Consider the following 18850-nt stretch of genomic DNA (forward strand, 5'->3'; position numbering starts at 1 on the left):
GCACGTGCATGAGGCCAGCCACGTCACACAACCATTTGTCTGTGCCTCATCAGACTTCAAAGCTGCCGCTCCCCCGCCCGCCGCATCAGATTTCAAAGCAATGCGCTCCCGCTCCCTCGCCACAGCAATGCTGAGAGCTTGTTATCCTAGTGTACTGGTGATAAAACAGGCAACCTCCGTTTTGGGTGTAACATTGCAGGCGAACCCCGCTTTGGGTGCAATGTGACTGGCAAGCCCCGCTTTCGGAGTAGCACGGCGACAACGCCAATTGCAATATCTCCAGCCACTGCCATCTTTAAACAGTAACTTGCTCATATTTTGCTTAAGGGTGCCCGACACGTCAATAAAAGCCCGAAACTTGCTTTTATATTTACACTCTGAAAAGTCCCATTAAGCCCAAGCTTACAGTAATTTATAATAAAATTACATGAAAATACTTAGCCTCTATTAGACTCGTATATCCTCATCAAGCAACAAATACGGGAATAAGTATTTCCCTTCACTTATATGTGGGCGTCCGATTCCAAAAGAAGTTTCAAAGGTGACTCACCATCGAGCCCTTTATAACGGAATTGTGCACATCACACCTATTACTCCTCCTACCCCTCTCTCTACGTCTCTTTCTCGCACCCACGCTCCACCCTCCAACTCCACCACATCACTCTGGGGCACCACCACATCACTCTGGGGCACCACCACATCACTCAGCCCAACCACATCATCACTCAGCACAACCACATCATCACTCAGCACCACAACAGCACTGTCCTTGCTTGCGACCAACAAGCATTGCCATAGCCAAGGACTCGCATTAGGAAAGTGTAAGCTATTGGCTTTGTGAAAAACGATGCTATTAATTAGATATTTTCAAAGCCAACACATATTAAAATTCACTCTCGACTCGACTATTTCTATCCCGCAGGGATAGATAGGCGAGAATTATAGTAAGCACTTTAAAAACTCTATCAAACTTGCAGATCACGCACAGTTCATGTGAGACAGGCGCGTGCACGAGGCCAGCCACGTCACACAACCATTTGTCTGTGCCTCATCAGGCTTCAAAGCTGCCGCTCCCCCGCCCGCCGCATCAGATTTCAAAGGAATGCGCTCCCGCTGCCACTCCCCCGCCACAGCAATGCCGAGAGCTTGTTTTCTTTACAAATTAGTAATTACTGGTGGAAACTATTTACCCATAGGAAGTACCTGTCCCCAGGATTTTTTTCGGTAGAGTAAAACTTTATTTGCGACCTTCACGCGCACCTTCTAAAAATCAGTGCAGGCTTATTGTTTACGGTGTCACTGGGCCCTTTTCCTCCCCGTAATATGTAACCAGAGGTTTGTGGGTTGTTGTGAAAAACTGCTGGCCTTATCCAACTGAAAGGCAGCGGGCTCCGGGCCAGATGTATGCCCTACATGAAACCTAACTTACATGTTTCAGACCCTCTGTAACGCGAGGCTGCAAGGTAGGTGTAAGGAATGTTTCAGACCCAGGGTACATCTATCGCCCTCACCCTATCTATCGCCCTCACTCTATCTATCGCCCTCACTCCATCTATCTATCGCCCTCACTCTATCGATCGCCCTCACTCTATCGATCGCCCTCACTCTATCGATCGCCCTCACTCTATCGATCGCCCTCACTCTATCGATCGCCCTCACTCTATCGATCGCCCTCACTCTATCGATCGCCCTCACTCTATCGATCGATCGCATCACCACAGCATCACTCAGCACTACCACAGCATCACTCAGCACTACCACAGCATCACTCAGCACTACCACAGCATCACTCAGCACTACCACAGCATCACTCAGCACTACCACAGCATCACTCAGCACTACCACAGCATCACTCAGCACTACCACAGCATCACTCAGCACTACCACAGCATCACTCAGGGGCACCACAACATCACTATGCGTTACCACAGCATCAATGAACGCCACAGCATCACTCGTCACCACCACAACATCACTCAGCGCCACCACAGCATCAATCTGTGCAACCACTCAACAACTGGTTCAAATATGTTCTCTCAATGTTTCATGCTTTAATACAAATGTCACAAAAAGATGATAATATTTCAATTCTGTTATTGGATTTTTGTCACAAAATACACTGAACATAATCTTCACAAAAGTTATTTACAAAAGTTTAAGCTATTGCCATTATAAATTACAATAACTTTTATTTAAGTTTTAATTATTTAAAAAAAGTAAAAGCCATTTTTATTTGTAATATCAATACATCTAAGTCACGTAAATACAAAACATGTTGCATTACAAATGCTACAGGTGTCACATTTGCAAAAGTTAACAGTATTGGCATTGTAAATGACAAAGCTATTAATTTCGCTATTTTCAAAACCAACACATAAATAAAAAAATTGTCATTTACAATACCAATAGCTCAAACTTTCCTAATGCGAGACCTATTGCATTGCAAATGCTTGTTGACCTGGTCACCCCCACTTTTTTCCAGTCATCTGATGCAATTTTGACAGTAGTGCACCCTGTTCCTGCTATCCAGGTCCCCAATGCCAGATCTTTTTCACTAAAAAGGTACAGTTGTTCCCCCAAATGGCAATACCTTTAGCACCCCCTGTAAGTCCCTAGTAAATTGTATCTCTGCTACCTAGGGCATGGGGTACTAAAGAGGGTCCCTAAGGGCTGCAGCACGTATTGTGACACCCTAAGAGACCCCTTAGCACCAACCTGCAAACTGCCATTGCAGGCTGTGTGCCATGGTGCAGAGAAAAGTAAAGACACAACATGGCACATTCCATGTGTGTCATTCCTGCAGACACTACATGCGGTATAGGTAAGTCACCCCTACAGCAGGCCTTATAGCCAGCCCTTAGGCAGGGGGCTCTGTACTACATGTGTGGACATATCTGCATGAGCAGAAATGACCCTGTGATGTCTGAGTCGGTTCTTAGCTATTACAAGTGAACAGGGAAGACATTTGAATACATGTCCTGGACATTGGTATTTACGAGTTTCCCAGCTACATGATGGCTTCACTGAAACTAGAGATGTTTGGTATCAAACATCACATAGTAATAAACCTACACTGATTCCAGTGATGGATTTATTAATGCTTACACCCAGAGGGCACCTCAGGGATGCCCACATCTCTGTGGGCAGAAACATTGCTTGCTCTAGCCGAAGGTGTTGTCAACTCCTCCAAGTAGAATGGATAAGTGATCAACATATGCTAGTAGTAGTAGGCTTTGGCCTACTACGTTCCATCCGTAAGATCTTCCCATTGCTCCCATTTCAGTCAAGGAAACTACTAGTACAGGGTCTAATACTGTCTAGACTTGACTACGGCAACGCCTTATACCTCGGTTCACCCAAAAAAGTCATCTCTAGGCTGCAGGTGGTGCAAAATGCGGCCGCCCGGATCCTCACAGGCACAAAAAAACGCTGCTCGGCTAAACCTGCACTTAAAGAACTTCACTGGCTTCCGGTGGAACCAAGGGTGCAATTCAAGGCCATGTGCCTAACTCACAAAATCCTGCATGGAAAAGCCCCGCCGGTCCTGAAAGATCTCGTGACACCCTATACGACTAACAGAACCTTACGCTCAACCAACGCCCATCTGACTCAAATACCCAGGATCAAGAGAACACGCTTTGGAGGTCGGCAGTTCTCATTTCAGGCGTCCAAGATGTGGAACACCCTCCCACCGGACCTCCGGGCTCAACCTAATCTCCTTTCATTCCGTAAATCTTTGAAGACATGGCTGTTCCCTTGACCTCTCCTTCACCTCGCCTGACCCCTCCTCTGGATTCAGTTAGCGCTGGGACGCTCTCGGGCAGCCATGCGCTCTATAAATCCCCTTCAAATTCAAATTCAAATATAAAAGCAGGAGTCTACAGAGGCCTCTGCAAACTTTGCCACCCAAGGCTTCCTCAGACAGGGGAACTGCCACCCCCTGCTCGTGGGCAGGCGGAAATATTAGCTAGTTAGGAGGCATGTTCCCATCTTGGGTTAGTACCACCCCTTAGGTGGGCTACCTGAAGTGTACACTAATTCCACCATCTTAGTTTTGGCAGAATTAGGCTATCTGGGTCAGGGTTATGCTGACTTCCCACAGGAAGTGGTCATATAGAGAGTGTAGACGCACTAAAGGTAAGCAGCCCATTGGCTGCTGCCTGCCAATCCCCGTTACTCCCCTAAATTAAGTATTTAAGTGGCACCCCAGGCACCAGCAACTCAAATTCAATGGTTCTAGCAGAGAGGACAAAGAAGAGCCGCAAGAAAAGTGAGAGAGAACACTATTTTGTGGCCAATCCCTGCATGTGCCACGTCTCAACAATCTCAACCAGCTCCCAATAACCCCGGGAGACTGCCAGCCCTTCGCAAATTACCAGCCTGTCTCCCTTGGAGTAGAGGAGCTACTGCCCTGCAGTCAAAAAAGCACCGAACCACAAAGTCCGGTCCACCGAGTTGCTGCTTTCTGGCCCTCCTGACTTAGTAGATACCCAGGAAGAGGACCATGTGCTCCTGAAGGTCAGATCTGCCACTCAACCAAGTGAGGACACCAGGACCAACCGGCGCTACACCGGAAAAATACACAGGCACCAGACCCTTTGAAACGAGCACAGCCCGTGAGTCTAATCTGGATTCCCTCCCTCCCCCCCCACACCAAGACCGAGCAGCCTTCGAGGGAAGCCAGCACCTCAGAGACCCACTTCCAGGGTTGCCCAGCAGTCCTGATTTTTGCACACTCAACCGAAGGCAGCTAGGCGCTAGGATGCACAGAGCTCAGCCGACCTTTCCGGTCTGCACCCTGGCACTGGTACCAACAATCTGCTGTGCCCCATTGTCCCCCAGGCCCTTGTGAGTTGAGCCCCCTGTGGAAGCTCCCGGACTTGTCCCCAAATCCCCCCTGCATCCTGTTTCTACACCATTCTCCTAACTGGCGTAGCACACACAGCTACCAAACTTACCAGCACCTCTGCACCCGGGTGCCCAGGGCAAGTAGCAAGCAACTTCTGGTGGTACTTTGGACCTTGGCCCCCTGCAACCTTAAGACCCCAAGGAGACCCCCCCCAGAAGCCGACCGTAAATACCTGTATGGAATCTATGCCTTTTCTCCCATAGGAAATCATTGTGCATAAAGGTGCAACTAAGTAACTGCTTTGCTTACCTGCAAATTTAAATATTTATAAAAAGTACCTACTTGATAAAGTTCTTGATGTCAAAATATAAATAAAAAATACTTATTTTTCTAAATTGGTCGCTGATTTATTCTTAAGTGTGTCTCATTGTCTCTGTGAGTACAACAAATGCTTAGCACTGCCCTCCAATAAGCCTAACTGCTCGCCCACACTACCACAAAAGAGAGCATTTGGGTTATCATTTGTGGATCTGTAAACCAATTGGGGTTTGCTTGGACTCTTTACACAGTGTACCTCGTTTTGGCCCACTATAAAGAGCCAGCTTCCTATACACATTACCAGGCAAGGTTTATATGCCATGTGAGGTCTTAATTATGATTTTCCTGCCCCTAATCCAGAAATGACCCAAGAAGTGAGTGAGTGTCCTGCAGTTAGCGGTCTGGTGGACCCATTCTCCTCATCTTCTACTGATCCCGCAATAGCCCCCATAAGGTAGTAGAGGAAGATTAGATGCCAGGCATTTTTCTATTGTGCTCCAATTCTCTAGAACTAGATCCCAGTTCAGGTAGCCAGCCTCCATCCCATATCCATTTCTGCAAGGAGCTAAAAAGGACCACTCGTGAAGCAATACTTAGCCACAGAGTAGCTTGCCAGGTGCTGGATCACCACTAAAGAGTTTCTAACCAGTCCCACCCTCTCTGTTGTAAACCATTGCAGTTGATGTTTTATCTGTGCTTGCACTGACTGACCTTCTTCAGCACAACCCATTGTAAAAACCCCATCACGTACAGCGGGCCAGTTCTCAGTAACTAGGTATGTGCCATATTCTAAACTATTTTTAATGTATATTTCCTCAAAGACCTTTTCAGCATACTCCACAAGCCATTATTCTTAGCCAATGTTCTGAGGCAGTTTTGAACTTTCAAGAAAATTCTGACAAGTATTTTCATAATGAACTTAACAATGCTTTACTGTATGCAGAGTAAGTCAAAACTTTGAGATGGCTATGTTCAAATATCACTTTAGAGACTCATTTAGAGGTAGACATTAAATCCAGGTGTGATTCCCTGATTCAGTAATGACATTACTACAGCTTGGTGCATAGACATGCTATTATTGCTCCATGTTGGGCCATGAGCAAGGAATGGTTCCAGATAATGAACCCATTTACCAGCATTTTGTGCGTGGCCCAGAGACCATTTTAGCGGTCTTTGCCACCCTGTTATCTTAGAAAATTAAGACATAAATTTGTCAATAATAATGCATACACCGAGGGGCTTTGGGACAGCTTCCTTCTGCCATTGGCCTGTTGTAGTATCATTCAGTCCACATACACACAGTGAGGAACTGGGTCAGCGCCCATGAATCAGTGTGGGTCGCAGGCAATTTTAGTCACATTTTGTTTCCAGCCCATGGGACAACAATCCAGTGTTTGGATTGTCCAGCAGTGTGAGAGGTGTTTTTTTTCCCTCCTTACTTTCTGCTTCCGGCATCCGTGTGAGGACTTCACTGGAGATCACAGCAATTCTCGCTCCTGATTTATCCCGTCCTCCTTGATGATGCACCTCACAGTGACCTTGACGTCTCTGGTCCCCCTATCTGCTAATTTCTTTTAAATTTTTCAATGTTGAGCTCCCTGAAGTCGCCCTGCATGGTAAGATTTATCACAAGGTGATGCAGTGCCAACGCCGGTGTTTGATTTTGTCACTCTCATTTGCTTGCTTCATATTCAATGGATTATCCTGCTCTTCTTTTGTTTCTTTGTCCCCGGAGCATAGCCTATTTATGGCTATTTATTGGCTGACTTGTATCCTTCTTGTTACATTTAGGGGACTACTTTTTTCATTTTCATGCCACTCTCCATGAGCTTGCATGGGTTTTTGTGTCTCTCTCCTTCTAGTGCTGTTTCTCCTCCTCAAATTCCCGACCCCTATCCCCACCCCACCCCCTTCCTACAACCTCCTGTGCTGCGTTGCTCCCCACACCTCCCAGCTTTCCTGTAGAAACACAGCAACAAGGTATATTTTTTCCCCAGGATATGACTGAAGAGCTGACTTTAAGGATTGTTTTGATTTTATCTTCTGCAGTCCACATATTGCAAGAAAGCTCAAGCTTTGGTGCACACAGACTTTTTTAGCGTTATGGAAAGGACTGATGATCTGTACTCTCAGCTGATGTCTGAGACAGAAGGTGTACTTAGCAGAACAATTCTCTGCCTGGAGTCCCATACATCTGCTCCTTGGCTCACTACAGGAAACCAAATGGTTGAATCATGTGGAAAGTAAAGTAGGCCATGGCAAGCTTTAGCTTCCCTTTAAATTCTAAAACTTCCTTATCCTGTTGATGTTTTCTTCACTGTTTCCGACTGAATCGTATTTGAAAAATCAAACCATGCTTTTTTTTTAAATATCATAAGTTATGTACTTGCTTTTTCGAGATTTTGGAGTTTTTTCTTTTACTATTTTAAAACAATACTTTCTTTACAGTCAAACATTGGAGATGCCAAACAGGTCAACTTTTGAATTATAAATGTGAGACCTATTGGCTTTATTTTCACTTGGTAGTCTTTTGATGGTGGCAACCAATGAAGATATTTGTGGTATTATTACATTTCTCAAAATCCACAGGAATGATTTAGGTGTGTAGTATGTGGACAGGACATTAAATTCAGCAAAGCACTGAATATGTCTAAATGTGTGATGAGAGCTTAATGGCGTTTCATGTCCGTAATTTTAATTTGTACCTTTACTTTTAGACCCATTGAACCACCCTCAGCTGATTCCAGCAAGTGCCATGTTGAACGGCTGATATAAGAATGGGGGCCTTGTACCACAATCCGAAATATAGACTTAAGGTTTGTAAAATGGAAAATAGGAATTATCTTATTGTTTCTGATATTCACGTATGTTGAAGCTTTATTAGGTTTATATTTTTTGCAATAAAACATTTAGAAAATAGGTGATAAAACATAATGCGGTTGATCGTTGTGTTTGATTGTGTGTATGCATGTTTTTCTGTATTGAGATACGTGCGTACCTGTGTGCTGTTAGAGTAGTATGTGTTTGACTTGTAATGCTGAGGAATAATGATAGTGCAATTAAACTGAGATTACAATCTTTGAAGGCTTCTGACTTGAATTGAGCGTAGAATACATAGTGTGTTTGTTGTATGATATTGGAAGTTGTTCATGCCATATGGGAACGGGTGTGTAGATATGTTGTGTGTATTGTGTATTTATACATTTGAATCTGTTTTTAATGCATGCTGCCCAATGATCTGTTTATTTCAACAACGTTTTTAAACAACTCCAAGTTCATACATGTGAATTAGGTTCTGGATGCATGGTGTGTTCATTCTGTTTAGTAATGGCAGCTTTAATAACTATGGATATTAATTGCTGTGTATATTGGTTTATTTGGGATTTCTGCATGGAAGATCTATTAGTGTGTATACGTCTCTTAGTAAATGCAAGTGTAATTATGAACTTTTATTTCAAACAATTGTTTAGGCTATGAAAGTCACTACACTTGGAAGGAGCTCATTTGCTTGCGTGTTTCAAGGGCAATCTAATGCTATCACCATGTATATAATGACATTTTTCTTTCTCCTTGAAGCGTTTTCCCAGGTCAGCTGGTTTGGACAGTGATTTAATTCCGTGATGAAGTCTTCTGCTACTATTCTCTACGGGGAAGGTTTGTATTTTTTCGATTTTTGGCGGGTTGGATGTTCCCTTTTACTGTTATTTATGTATTGTGGTACATGCATGTATAGAAATAGTGCCTAGCAGCAGTATAGGTTAGTTTGTTTCTGGCAAGATTCTCTGTTTTTATTGTGAGTTAGGACAACAAATAGGCAAATTGTATCCTCAATTTACAGAGTAGAGCAGGGCTGTCCTTTGCAGTAGACCTCATTTCCCACTGTGATCTCTTGGTAAACTCAAGCAAGATGTTTAGAGGGAAAGTATATTGGCTGAGAAAGGACATTGTAATTTTACTTTGTAAATATAGCCTATGGTAGATGTGAATAGTGAAGCTATCATGGAGATTTGGCAAATTTCATAATCCAGATTTGTATGATCACACGTCTATACTGTTTGGTAGATCAGGAGTATTAAACCCAGCCAGCATTTGAGAAGCAGGAAGAAGGTCTGTATGTCCATACCGTATTACTGTTGGTAAAAAAAAAAGAATGAAATAATAGTATAAAAATATGCCACATTATGCTGCATAATTCGCTTTTTTGCCGCATAATTTAGTCAACCCTGCCACATAATTCGAGTGGCCCTTGTCACAGTGCTTTTGGCATCATTGGAGTAACTAAACAATCACTGTTATGTTTTTGCATCCGCTTGGTTATCATAACTCCATCATAAATTTACAGAATAGAAGAATATGCAAGAAACTTTCATCACTTGTTGCATATTTAATAATTCATGTTGTCATGCTGAAATGAAAGAGATATCTGCATTGAAGGACACAGGATGTAATCGGACATCACCTGAAAACTTGACCTGCTTGACTGATTTTTCTGCTCTGTAACAAACATCAGGTCTGATAATAACTTCTTAAAGTATTGGCCTCCTTGCTTGGGCCATATATATTAGCTGACAGTTCTCATTTGTAAGTCCTGGGTCGTGTTAAGGGCTTGGTCTTCTGAGGATTTAACCTTTTCTTGAATACAGAGATTGACCCTAGTGATACCCATGTTAATATTTGGGCCCCCTTAATGTTTACTGGAAAATAAATAAATATTTCTTGTCTTGTTCAATCCCCGCCTTTCTCTTTTTTTTCATTGCAATATCTAGTCTATATGTTTTTAGTACAATTATGGCATGTTGGTTTGGATTTCTAGTTTCTCTCAACAATGTTGCTTCTTGAGTTGTTACCTCATGCCATCTCCGCTCTGTAAAGTAAGCCATGAGATTGTCCAAGCTACCAAAAGGTGATGAGCTTGGGAATGTCCTTTGTTGGGGAAAGAAAGGGTGTATTTTCCTGTGAGAAGTTGTATTGTTTAGGTTGTTCTAACAACTTTGCTCTTGTACATATCAAAATCTTTCCCATTCCTTGTTATGTTCCTGCCTTGTCCCCTCTCCCTTTGTCAGCGAACTAGTGGATGTTTTACAGGCAAACTCTACAAAAATGTGCATATATTCTGCTTGTGGAGTAAAAGTGTAAATTTATTATGTGCATACTGAGCGATGATGACTACATGTAAACAGAGTTCTCGGACGATGACTGTTCCTACACTTGAACTGAGCTCAGAATGCATTGTTGGTTTGTTGTGATTGATATTGGCAGTTGTGTGTGTGTGTGTGTGTGTGTGTGTAAATGTCTGCTTGTGTGCTGTTTGTTTGCTGTTTCTGTGAGACTCCTGTGTAATGCAAACTGAGCAATGATGAGTTTTCAATTTCAGAGTTTTCGAACTATGAAGCTCCCTACCCTTGCACTGAGCTCAGTGTATTTCATATGCTTGGCCTGCAGATGTTATCAATTTGTATCTGACTGTGTTTTTGTTTTTAAATATAGGTAGTGTTTATCTGACTTGATCAGCCAGCTAACCTTGTTCAACGTCATTCTGAGGAGGCATCATTACAACTGTTACTCCTGGAAGATTTTGCCTTTTGAGTAGGTGTTTTGACGGATTGGAAATCAGATTGGTGTTTTGCAATTTCCGGTAATAATTATCTTTTCAAAAAGTAAACCATATTTGCTAATGATCAAGGTAAAACTTTAAAAATTCTTGTTCACATTCAGCAGTTCAGTAGCATACTGGGAACTGAAAGATCAACCTAATGATACATTGAGACTTTGAAAGGCTAAGGTTAAGTCTGAATAGTGATGGATACTGAAAAGTTAAGTTTCTAAAGGTTTTTCAAAAGTAAAGATCCCACAGGCTCTGATTTCCCCTCTCCCCCACCACCTTTCACAGCCTGCCAAAGGTGTTCAAACTCTGCCCTTTTAGGCTGAGAATCCAGACTTTCTTGCATAAATCCAGCCAGCTAATGGATTTACACCAGGAGTTGATCTGCAGAGGTCTGCGTCGGTCGAAGGCATTACAGACCTTTACGCTATTCCGGTGAAATGCATTTACATACAACCGAAATAGGCATTGTTTGCATAGTTGTTATGCTAAAACCTGGCATGATATTTCCCCACCTCTTCTCCCCCACACAGGCCTATATTGGCTACCTCCAGATTCACACATTCAAGGTCTTTCTTTACATAAACCACTTGCCTGGATTATTTACACTTTTATTAGCGGGAATAAGTCCATTTAGACTTCTGTCTGGGTTTCTAAAGAACATTTCTATTTAGACGAACAAGAGTCTTCCTTAAGAACAAGTAGTAATTGATCATTCGAAACCTCTTCTTAGTTGCCAACTGACACTCTTTTGCCGCCCCAACCTTCTTATTAGTACTTGCAATTATTTTTCTTTTTTCGACAAAAAGCTGTGCAGTTGGTTGAAAGGGATGGGGGCAGTTAGTATTGACACTGGTGCAACACTGCATTCCTCTCGCCTGGTAGTCATTAACATTGCTTAACTGTTTCCAGTTTTGCCCTAAGGGGATGTAAGGTTCCCCTGAGATTAAAATTTTTTTTTTATTCTTATTATAAATGTGTCTATGCCATTAAAAATAAATGACAGCCAATAAAACATGTTTATGGAAATTGGAAACCAGTATGAAAGTGCAACATATTAATTTATTTTTTATTATTACACTGAAATGTAAATGTTATTGCCATATCAGAGCCCGTCTACTTCATTCTAAAGTGACTTTACAGTAGAATCAATTGGTTCCTCACTTAATGCCCATTTGGTAAGATTGCATCTAAAAGCACACATTTATTTAACCTTGTGTTTGCTGTTACTCTGTGCATACTGAGCGATGATGACTACACGTAAACCGAGTTCTCGGACAATGACTGTTCCTACACTTGAACTGAGCTCAGAATGCATTGTTGGTTTGTTGTGATTGATATTGGCAGTTGAGTGTCTGCGTGTGTGTGTGTGTGTGTGTGTGTATGTAAATATCTGCTTGTGTGCTGTGTGTTAGCTGTCTCTGTGAGACTCCTGTGTAATGCAAACTGAGCAATGATGAGTTTTAATTTTCAGAGTTTTCGAACTATGAAGTTTCCTACACTTGAACTGAGCTCAGTGTATTTCATATGCTTGGCCTGCAGATATTATCAATTTGTATCTGACTGTGTTTTTGTTTTTAAATATAGGTACTGTTTATCTGATGTGATCAGCCAGCTAACCTTGTTAAACGTTCATTCTGAGGAGTCATCGTTGCAACTGTTACTCCTGGAAGATTGTACCTGTTGAGGAGGTGGATTGGAAATCAGATTGGTGTTTTGCAACTTCAGGTAATAATTATCTTTTCAAAAAGTAAACCATATTCGCTAATGATTAAGGTAAAACTTAAAAAAATATTGTTAACATTCAGCAGTTCAGTAGCATACTGGGAACTGTAATATCAAACTAGTAGTACATTGAGAGTTTGAAAGGCCAAGGTTAAGTCTGAATAGAGATGGATACTGAAAAGATCAGTTTCTATATGTTTTTCAAAAGTAAAGATCCCACAGGCTGTGATTCTCCCCCACCCCCACCAATTCAGAGCCTGCCAAAGGTGTTCAAACTCTGCCCTTTTAGGCTTAGAATACAAACGTTCTCGCATAAATCCAGCCAGCTAAAGGATTTATACCAAGAGTTCCTCTGCAGAGGTCTGCGTAGGTAGGAGCCATTACAGATTTCTAAGCTATTTCGGTGAAATGCATTTACATACAACCTAAATGGGTATTGTTTGCATAGTGGATATGCTAAAACCTGGCATGATATTTCCCCACCTCTTCGGACAATGACTGTTCCTACACTTGAACTGAGCTCAGAATGCATTGGTGTTTTTGTTGTGATTTGATATTGGCAGTTGTGTGTGTGTGTGTGTGTGTGTGTGTGTGTGTGTGTGTGTGTGTGTGTGCGCGCGTGTGAATGGCTGCTTGTGTGCTATGTGTTAGCTGTCTCTCTGAGACTCCTGTGTAATGACAAACTGAGCAATGATGAGTTTTCATTTTCAGAGTTTTCGAACTATGAAGCTTCCTACACTTGAACTGAGCTCAGTGTATTTCATATGCTTGGCCTGCAGATGTTATCAATTTGTATCTGACTGTGTTTTTGTTTTTAAATATAGGTAGTGTTTATCTGACTTGATCAGCCAGCTAACCTTGTTCAACGTCATTCTGAGGAGGCATCATTACAACTGTTACTCCTGGAAGATTTTGCCTTTTGAGTAGGTGTTTTGACGGATTGGAAATCAGATTGGTGTTTTGCAACTTCAGGTAATAATTATCTTTTCAAAAAGTAAACCATATTTGCTAATGATTAAGGTAAAACTTTAAAAAAATTTGTTCACATTCAGCAGTTCAGTAGCATACTGGGAACTGAAAGATCAACCTAGTGATACATTGAGACAAGTCTGAATAGTGATGGATACTGAAAAGATAAGTTTCTAAAGGTTTTTCAAAAGTAAAGATCCCACAGGCTCTGATTTCCCCTCTCCCCCACCACCTTTCACAGCCTGCCAAAGGTGTTCAAACTCTGCCCTTTTAGGCTGAGAATCCAGACTTTCTTGCATAAATCCAGCCAGCTAATGGATTTACACCAGGAGTTGATCTGCAGAGGTCTGCGTCGGTCGAAGGCATTACAGACCTTTACGCTATTCCGGTGAAATGCATTTACATACAACCGAAATAGGCATTGTTTGCATAGTTGTTATGCTAAAACCTGGCATGATATTTCCCCACCTCTTCTCCCCCACCCAGGCCTATATTGGCTACCTCCAGATTCACACATTCAAGGTCTTTCTTTACATAAACCACTTGCCTGGATTATTTACACTTTTATTAGCGGGAATAAGTCAATTTAGACTTCTGTCTGGGTTTCTAAAGAACATTTCTATTTAGACGAACAAGAGTCTTCCTTAAGAACAAGTAGTAATTGATCATTCGAAACCTCTTCTTAGTTGCCAACTGACACTCTTTTGCCGCCCCAACCTTCTTATTAGTACTTGCAATTATTTTTCTTTTTTGGACAAAAAGTTGTGCAGTTGGTTGAAAGGGATGGGGGCAGTTAGTATTGACACCGGTGCAACACTGCATTCCTCTCGCCTGGTAGTCATTAACACTGCTTAACTGTTTCCAGTTTTGCCCTAAGGGGATGCAAGGTTCCCCTGAGATTTAAAAAAAAAATTTATTCTTATTATAAATGTGTCTATGCCATTAAAAATAAATGACAGCCAATAAAACATGTTTATGGAAATTGGAAACCAGTATGAAAGTGCAACATATTAATTTATTTTTTATTATTACACTGAAATGTAAATGTTATTGCCATATCAGAGCCTGTCTACTTCATTCTAAAGTGACTTTACAGTAGAATCAATTGGTTCCTCACTTAATGCCCATTTGGTAAGATTGCATCTAATAGCACACATTTATTTAAGCTTGTGTTTGCTGTTACTCTGTGCATACTGAGCGATGATGACTACACGTAAACAGAGTTCTCGGACAATGACTGTTCCTACACTTGAACTGAGCTCAGAATGCATTGTTGGTTTGTTGTGATTGATATTGGCAGTTGAGTGTCTGCGTGCGCGCGCGTGTGTGTGTGTGTGTGTGTGTGTGTGTGTGTGTATGTAAATATCTGCTTGCGTGCTAGCTGTCTCTGTGAGACTCCTGTGTAATGCAAACTGAGCAATGATGAGTTTTAATTTTCAGAGTTTTCGAACTATGAAGTTTCCTACACTTAAACTGAGCTCAGTGTATTTCATATGCTTGGCCTGCAGATATTATCAATTTGTATCTGACTGTGTTTTTGTTTTTAAATATAGGTACTGCTTATCTGATGTGATCAGCCAGCTAACCTTGTTAAACGTTCATTCTGAGGAGTCATCGTTACAACTGTTACTCCTGGAAGATTTTACCTGTTGAGGAGGTGGATTGATGGATTGGAAATCAGATTGGTGTTTTGCAACTTCAGGTAATAATTATCTTTTCAAAAAGTAAACCATATTCGCTAATGATTAAGGTAAAACTTAAAAAAATATTGTTAACATTCAGCAGTTCAGTAGCATACTGGGAACTGTAATATCAAACTAGTAGTACATTGAGAGTTTGAAAGGCCAAGGTTAAGTCTGAATGGAGATGGATACTGAAAAGATCAGTTTCTATATGTTTTTCAAAAGTAAAGATCCCACAGGCTGTGATTCTCCCCCACCCCCCACCAATTCAGAGCCTGCCAAAGGTGTTCAAACTCTGCCCTTTTAGGCTTAGAATATAAACGTTCTCGCATAAATCCAGCCAGCTAAAGGATTTATACCAAGAGTTCCTCTGCAGAGGTCTGCGTAGGTAGGAGCCATTACAGATTTCTAAGCTATTTCGGTGAAATGCATTTACATACAACCTAAATGGGTATTGTTTGCATAGTGGATATGCTAAAACCTGGCATGATATTTCCCCACCTCTTCGGACAATGACTGTTCCTACACTTGAACTGAGCTCAGAATGCATTGTTGTTTTGTTGTGATTTGATATTGGCAGGTGTGTGTGTGTGTGTGTGTGTGTGTGTGTGCGTGTGAATGGCTGCTTGTGTGCTATGTGTTAGCTGTCTCAGTGAGACTCCTGTGTAATGACAAACTGAGCAATGATGAGTTTTCATTTTCAGAGTTTTCGAACTATGAAGCTTCCTACACTTGAACTGAGCTCAGTGTATTTCATATGCTTGGCCTGCAGATGTTATCAATTTGTAACTGACTGAGTTTTTGTTTTTAAAAATAGGTAGTGTTTATCTGACTTGATCAGGCAGCTAACCTTGTTAAACGTTCATTCTGAGGAGGCATCGTTACAACTTACTCCTGGAAGATTTTACCTGTTGAGGAGGTGGATTGACAGATTGGAAATCAGATTGGTGTTTTGCAACTTCAGGTAATAATTATCTTTTCAAAAAGTAAACCATATTCGCTAATGATTAAGGTAAAACGTAAAAAAAATTCTTGTTCACATTCAGCAGTTCAGTAGCATACTGGGAATTGAAAGATCAACCTAGTGATACATTGAGAGTTTGAAAGGCCAAGGTCAAGTCTGAATAGTGATGGATACTGAAAAGATACGTTTCTAAGGGTTTTTCAAAGGTAAAGATCCCACAGGCTTTTATTCCCCACGCCCTCGCTCCCCATTCAGAGCCTGCCAAAGGTGTTCAAACTCTGCCCTTGTAGGCTGAGAATCTAGACTTTCTTACATAAATCCAGCCAGCTAAAGGATTTAGACCAAGAGTTTATCTGCAGAGGTCTGCGTGGGTAGGAGCCATTACAGACTCTTACTCTATTCCTGTGAAATGCATTTACATACAACCTAATTGGGCATTGTTTGCATAGTGGTTATGCTAAAACCTGGCATGATACTTCCCCACCTCTTCTCCCCCACCCAGGCCTACATTGGCAAACCCCAGATTCAAACATTCAAGGTCTTTCTTTATGTAAACCACTTGCTTTGATTTTTTTACTATTTTATTAGGGGACAAAGCCAATTTAGGCGTCTTTGTTGGTTTCTAAAGAACATTTCTATTTAGAGTCTTCCTTAAGAACAAGTGGTAACTGATAACACTAAAACTCTTCTCCGAGTTACCAACAGACACTCATTTGCCTCCCCGACCTTCTTATTTGTACTTGGAAAATATTTTTCTTATTTGTGGAAAATAGGTGTGAAGTGGATTGAAAGGGATGGGGAGTAGTTAGTATTGACACAGGTGCAAGCACTGCATGCCTCTAGCCTTGTGCTCATTAACACGGCTAAATTGGTTCCAGTTTTACCTGAAGGGGGATGAAAGGTTCCCCTGAGGTTTTTTATTTTTTATTTAATTTTTTTAAAATTATTATTATAAATGTGGGTATGTCATTGAAAATAAATGACAGTCAATAATACATGTTTGTGGAAAGTGGAAACCAGTATAAAAGTGCAACATATTTACACTTTTATTATTACACTGAATTGTAAATGTTATTGTTACATTAGAGGTAATCTCATTCATTCTGAAGTGACTTTACAGTAGAATCAATTGATACCTCACTCAATGCCCATTTAGTAAGATTTTCTCTATAGGCACTAATTCAACCTTTGTTTGCTGATTTGGGGTGCGTACTCTTTGTCCATAACTTCTACAAATGAAAGTACAGCATGGCCTGAACTTACATGCAGATCCACTAAAGTGATATGCTATTTATTATTATGATTGTTAAGCGAAGGACACCATGATCTTCTCCAGACTTCATCTCACAGAAGTCATGACTCCACCTCATACCTGACAGTGGCAAAAGCTTAGTTGTTGTTATATTATATTCATTGTGCAATTTACTCCTTTTTTCCTTCCCCTCTGTGTCCATCCAAGATCTGAATCTGGCATTCTGCGATCCTAATTAATAGTGACACTTTGGTAGCAACACATGATTGAGACGACCGCTCAGTTTCTCATACAGATTCTTTGAATATGAAAAAGGAGGGCACCAAATGTTTTTTAAAAATGTATATCTTTGAATGAGGAAAAATATAGTCCTATTAACGACATTTATTTTTTGTATCAGTTCTTCTGAACCTAAACCGGTCTTTGGGATAGGAATGCAAATTAGCATCTGTAAAACCCAATTTTCTAATAGATTTCTGCTGAACTACTTCTATGCAGGACTTCAAGTGTTAATGCAGTCGGAGAGAATGAAGAGGAAAGTGGCTAAGGTTGGGAGCCTGAGGCTCAGTCCAAATGAAGAGGCCTTGATTATAAAAGCGGAAGTTGAAAGAAGACGGAAGTTGCGATTACAGCAGGTAGAAGGCTAAATAATAAACATTGTCGTGCTAAATAGTTCACCCAATCTAAAGCAGCTGTTTCATAAGAGTTCCCAAAAGTATCAGTCAAACCATAAAAATAGGCACAATCCCACTTTGCATGGAAGTTTCATACAGTACGTTTGCGGTGGACGTTTAAAAATTCTATTTAAGGGGAGTTGCCATTTATCTCCACATTGAAGACAGCCAGACACATGAAACCAAGGAGAAGTGATACAGAACTGTGCTTATTCCAGAGTGAATTTTGGGAAGTCCCTAATCTTTAATATTTGGTTGTAGATGTCTGTGTGTACCAAATATCTGGGCCATGCCTTTGTAATGGAACCTAAAGATGTATAGTAAGATTTTAATAAGCGTAAAACAATTTTTGCAATCCATAATTGTTTCCCATTGATACACTCCTTTAGCTGTTTACGTTTTTTGATGCAATCAAGGAGGTGTTCCCCAACACTGGCCCTTTGTCTCAATTATGTAGAGTGCAGCCTTTGTGTTTGTACCAGTTATCCAGTATTGGGGTATCTTTCATAGATTCACATGCCTGAATCATTCCCCGTCGACGAGGCGGGAGTCCCACGGTAAATAAAAAGCAGTGCAAAAAGCACTTTGTAGTAGTAGTAGGCCCTAGGAATAGGCCTGAGGCCTAAATTATAGTAGCCTATCTACCTCATTATGTAAAAAAGACCAAAGTCTTTGCTCCAACCAATCAGCTCACAGCACCCTCCAGAACCCTCTCTGCAGAGCCAGCTCTCCTCAGATTTTCACCGCACGTCGTGGGTGAAGGGAGTCTCCCTGAGCTCTGCTCAGTTTTTTCTTCAGTTTTACTTCTTTTTGGA

General features: G+C 41.3%; 1 protein-coding gene across 4 annotated transcripts in view; it reads left to right on the plus strand.

Annotated features, from left to right (window-relative positions):
• Positions 1-18850, plus strand: part of CEP295 (centrosomal protein 295) — a 627693-nt gene that overhangs the window by 23763 nt on the left and 585080 nt on the right. For 3 of the 4 annotated variants that reach the window (XM_078656962.1, XM_078656963.1, XM_078656964.1), the window contains exons 1-4: positions 13319-13466; positions 15017-15165; positions 15963-16109; positions 17860-17996. In XM_078656962.1, coding sequence (XP_078513088.1) covers positions 17874-17996 — 123 coding nt within the window. In that variant the 5' untranslated portion in view covers positions 13319-13466; positions 15017-15165; positions 15963-16109; positions 17860-17873. Of the gene's footprint in view, positions 1-7884; positions 7984-8743; positions 8822-10654; positions 10803-12356; positions 12498-13318; positions 13467-15016; positions 15166-15962; positions 16110-17859; positions 17997-18850 lie in introns of those variants that run through there. The other variant, XM_078656965.1, reaches the window with a different exon arrangement.

Source organism: Lissotriton helveticus, chromosome 8 (genome assembly GCF_964261635.1).
Source record: "Lissotriton helveticus chromosome 8, aLisHel1.1, whole genome shotgun sequence".
NCBI classification, from domain to species: Eukaryota; Metazoa; Chordata; class Amphibia; order Caudata; family Salamandridae; genus Lissotriton; species Lissotriton helveticus.